A 4,956-nucleotide genomic window follows, 5' to 3' on the forward strand; every position below is an offset into this window, starting at 1 on the left:
TTACTTCTTTTCTTGTTATAGCTTTCATGATGCGTCTCGTATGTTGACCTTCTTTTACAATCATTCCTAAAAGACACTTGTAAACAGTTATGGCTATGACAACAATTATTACAATCAATATTCCGTACTGGATAACAGAAGATATCCATCCTGACACATGGAGACCTAGGGAGCTGAATAATTGTCCTATCCAATTGTGTTCCGCTTCTTTCTGCAGTTTATGAACATTCTCGTCAATTTGTTCTAATTGATTAATATCTTTCTCTACTTCTTGAGTGACATTTGGGATGTGTACACAACAATGCTCATCCTTTGCATGCAGGTAACCGCAAACTCCATGTTCTTTGAGTAATATCAGGTCTAATGCCATGCGGTTTTGTATGGTCATTCTAGAGGTGGCTTGTAATTGTAAATTTAGATCTTTAAATCCTTTCTTAGTGACTGCTGCTAACCTTTCGGTCTGGCTCATCAGTTTGAACAACATTTCTCTATTTCGATATGTTGAAATTGGGGCAAACAAAGATTCTAGTGCCCATCCGAATTTAACTCCTGCTGATGGCTCATGCCAATCTATTAGTTCCAGGTCATTAATGTCATTACTAACTTCTCTTTTCTCCCGTGGTCGCATCTCTGCTGGTGTTAACTTCTCTTTTCTCCAGAGTGGACAAAGAGTAGGTATCCCTAGTGTGACAGGTACAACCGGACCGTCTAGTGGCATGTGGGTGGTCCATTGACCGTGTCCCATGACCCATACTAGGTTTCCGGGACTTCTAACTGTAGTAGTGTGACAATCAATGTTTTTCACATGTCCTTTAATAGTATGGTTATATCCTCGACACTCACATCCTAACTGCAGGAGGGCCCTGACTGGTATTAATCCTATTTCATCGTCTGGAGTGTCACATGTATATATTCGGGTACAATTCCAATCCTCTTTTGTATGTGTTTCTGTCCTCCAATTATGATTCCCTCTATTTCCTGTAGAATAAGTTTGATTCTTTTTCCCCTTCCAGTGAATGCACCACTGTACCTTTCCAATATAACTATATGTCTCTAGCAGGCTGGGTCCCCAAATTGTTTGCCATTCTTCCATGGTTGTAGAACTGGTAATATTTTGACAGACCTCTTCTTGTTTTTCTCGTTTTACTGAAGCCGGAACTTTAGAGCATGGGTGTGTTGAATTTGTAACTAAACAATATCCTTTTAATTCATTAATTGTTTCACTTGTTACCCATGTCCCAATTACTACCCATCAGAAATATCCCGGCATCTGTTCACATTGCTTCTTCATCATTTTGTCACTTAATAAACATACATCTATCATTTCGCTCCATGTGATGGTTACAAATTTGCAATTCCTTGTAATATTCTTAAACATTTTGGGTATTTCCGGCACTGGAATTATTCCCCATGGAATTGGGTCTCCTGCTGCATGAGGCATAGGGAGACATGCAGTAATTTTAGTAACGTTTTGTACTTTCCCAAAATCTCGAATTAGGCCCACAATTAAATTTTCCTGTTCTATTTCTCTATTCGGAATCTGCAGATCTCTCACATGTCGAGTTTTCCTAGGGGGTATAACTTGTACCTTAGTCATTATTTCCCGAGTTGTGTTTATCATGTGTATTTCTACATACCTATAATCAAAACTCCTTTGAATCCAAACTACACACATGTATGTCCCTTCTACGGTTTTAGACACCTCAGGTACCTGCAGGACGGTATAACCCTTTTGTTGTGTCGCATCCCAAACTGTTGTCACTCCTTCTGTTATGATTCGATCTTGATCCCTCCGTCTCCACTTGACGTGGACATCTCTTAATTCAGCTCCCTGGTCATCTGAAAACAGACAAGTTAAGTTTACATCAGTGTGTTCTGGTGCAAACAAATAAGGATCTGGGGTCTCAATTCTCACGGTGGTCTCTGCTAAACTTATCAACCCCAGGAATACCACAATCTTCAATTGTTGGCTCGAAATACCATCTTTGTAGGTGAGAGAGGTTCTACCGACCATGAGACTGGAACCTTCTTGACTCGGGTGTAATGGATCCAATTGTCGATTCCCTCGACTTTCACCGCCGTATAAGTGGTCATTATCACCTGGCGAGGACCGTCCCATGTTTCCTTTAATGGTTCCACTGACCAGTTTTTCACATAGACTTGGTCTCCTGGAGAAATGTCATGAACCGGATTCTCCAGGGGCAGAGGCCGATTCCACTGCAGCGCTCCTCTGAGGGCTGTGAGGGTCTTATTCAAAGATAACACATAGTTAAATACTGCCTGATCACCCACTACATGAGGATCCCCTTGGTAAGTAGCCGCATGATAGGGCTTGCCATACAATATTTCGTATGGACTTACTCCTATTCTTTCCCTTGGTTTAATCCTAACTCTCAGCAGAGCGAGGGGTACTGCTTGGGGCCACTGGATTTTGGCTTCCTGACAGATCTTCTTCAATTGACCTTTTAATGTCTGATTCATTCTTTCTACTTGTCCACTAGACTGCGGTCTCCATGGTGTATGGAGATTCCATGTTATCCCTAATACAGCTGACACATCTTGGACTATCCCTGCTGTAAAGTGCGGTCCTCGATCAGAGGACAGCCCTAGGGGAACTCCAAATCTTGGGATGATTTCCTTCAGAAGGGTTTTCACTACTTCTTTTGCCTGATTGGTCCTGCATGGAAAAGCTTCTGGCCACCCTGAGAAGGTACAAACATACACTAGCAGATATTTAAAAGTTTGGGCCTTAGGCAACTCAGAAAAATCTACTTGCCAATAGTCTCCTGGTAACTGTCCTACTTGTAGTTTTCCCATTTGTACTTGCTTCCTGACTACTGGATTATTCTTTATACACATAGGACATATTGCATTCACCCTTTTAGCTAGTGTTAACATCTGGTTTGAGAAAATTTCGTTTTTCAAGAATTTCACTAGTGCTTCTGCACCCCAGTGGCACTTGTTGTGTTCCATTTCAAGCACTGCTTTCATTATTCTGACTGGTAAAATTACCTGTCTCGTAGGAGTGATATACCACCCCCTGATATTTTTCTTCGCTTCCATCATCACAGCTAATTTCTCATCTTCAGGTGAATAATGCGGTTTCTCTTCCATGAATGCTATTGCTGGATTATTCCGGGTTGGTAAAAGAACCATTTGAGTCCATACCTCTCTCGCAGCCCTCCTGGCTGCTTGGTCAGCGTATCGATTTCCCTGAAACTCTCGTCCTGGATCAGCCTGGTGTCCTCTGACATGCATTATTGCCACTGCTGAGGGCTTATGTATTGCCTCTAGCAATTGTAAAATTTCTTCCCGATGTTTAATCGTTGTCCCCTGAGAAGGAAGAAGTCCTCTCTCCTTCCAGAGTGCTCCGTGAACATGAACTGGTGCCATTTTCCACAAAACTAGATCCGTCGGTGTACAGCTCCCAGTCAGGATCTGTCAGTGGTTCGTCCTTCAAGTCTCTTCTGCTCGCGTAGACTTGTTCAATGGTCTCTACACAGTCATGCTCCAGGGTGCCTTCTTCCTGTGTAGACCTAAGGAATTCTGCTGGGTTGAGATGGTTAGTAATTTTCAGTTCAACATCATCTTGTTCTCTCAACAAAGCCTGGTATTGCAACATGCGGCTGGAGGAGAGCCAATGCCCCCCTTTTTGCTCTAGAACTGCTATGACCATGTGGGGCACGTACACTATCATGTGTTTTCCCAGAGTCAATTTGCGCGCTTCCTGTATTAAAATGACCGTCGCTGCCACAGCTCTGAGACACCCCGACCATCCCCCACTTACTGCGTCTAGCCGTTTGGAGAAGTACCCAACCGGTCTCTTCCAGGATCCTAATCGCTGAGTGAGTACTCCTAAGGCCATTCGCTGTCTCTCACAAACATAGAGCTGAAATTCCTTGGTTGGGTCCGGTAGTCCCAGGGCAGGTGCTTCCTGGAGGGCTTTCTTCAGTTCCTGGAATGCTTTTTCTTGCTCTGTCCCCCAGGTTAGCTTGGACTCCTTTGCTGCTTCATACAGTGGTCGAACAGTCAGTCCGAAGTTAGGAATCCACAGCCTGCACCATCCGACCATTCCTAGAAAAGATCTCAGTTCTTGATTATTTCTAGGCACAGGTATAGCACATATTGCTTGAATTCTATTTGTTCCCAGGTGCCGGACTCCTTGGGAAATTTCACATCCCAGATAGATAACTTTCCGTTTTACTAATTGTGCTTTTTCTTTTGAGACTCGGTAGCCTGCTTGGCCCAGCATGTTTAACAGTTCAATAGTTAACTGACGACAAAGTCCCTGTTCTGTAGCCCCCAAAAAGACGTCATCAACATACTGAAGCACTATATAAGAAAAAGGAGATTCTTTTACCTGCGTCATCTTCCACTCCTCAAGTTCCTTTGCCAACTGGTTACCAAATATTGTAGGAGAACACTTGAATCCTTGTGGTAATCTGGTCCAAGCGAGCTGTCTCTTTCGTCCTGTCTCTGGACTTTCCCATTCAAAGGCAAAGATTTTCCAACTTTCTCGTGCCAGTGGTATGCAGAAGAAAGCATCTTTCAAATCAACCACAGTAAACCACTGAAACTTCTCAGAAACAGATGTTAGCAAGGTATAAGGATTTGCTACAACCGGGTGAATATCTTTTGTAATAAGATTTACTGCTCTCAAATCTTGTACTAATCTATATTTACCGTTTGGCTTTTTAATTGGAAAAATAGGGGTATTAAATTCTGATTCACATTCTGGTAATATTCCTAGAGTTAGGAACTGTGAAATCATAGGGGCTATTCCCTTTCTTGCTTCTAAACTAATTGGGTATTGCCTAACTCTGACAGGTTGTGCTCCTTCCTTCAACTCTATTTTAACTGGGGTGGCTGCTTTAGATTTCCCAGGAACCCCGGTCTCCCACACCCAGGGTACAACAGCCTGTTCAATCTCTTGGGGTATTTCTTCCTTTTCCACTT

At 42.9% G+C, this 4,956-nt stretch overlaps 1 protein-coding gene across 2 annotated transcripts; it reads right to left on the minus strand.

The window, feature by feature from the left end:
• Window positions 1-492: 492 nt before the first annotated feature.
• LOC127462123 (uncharacterized) lies at window positions 493-3,330 on the minus strand. 2 transcript variants are annotated; one of them, XM_051770537.1, is made up of 2 exons: window positions 3,013-3,330; window positions 493-2,247 (listed from the first exon to the last, which is right to left on the minus strand). In XM_051770537.1, the coding sequence occupies exons 1-2, from the start codon at window positions 3,256-3,258 to the stop codon at window positions 1,960-1,962; spliced, it is 534 nt and encodes a 177-aa protein (XP_051626497.1). In that variant the 5' UTR covers window positions 3,259-3,330; the 3' UTR covers window positions 493-1,959. The 2 variants fall into 2 exon arrangements, with proteins under 2 accessions (XP_051626497.1, XP_051626496.1); XM_051770536.1 differs by having other exon boundaries at window positions 495-2,247; window positions 3,169-3,330.
• Between the last annotated feature and the right edge of the window lie 1,626 nt (window positions 3,331-4,956).

This window comes from Manacus candei, unplaced genomic scaffold (assembly GCF_025592945.1).
Source record: "Manacus candei isolate 608988 ecotype Guabito, Panama unplaced genomic scaffold, ASM2559294v1 h1tg000119l, whole genome shotgun sequence".
NCBI classification, from domain to species: domain Eukaryota; kingdom Metazoa; phylum Chordata; class Aves; order Passeriformes; family Pipridae; genus Manacus; species Manacus candei.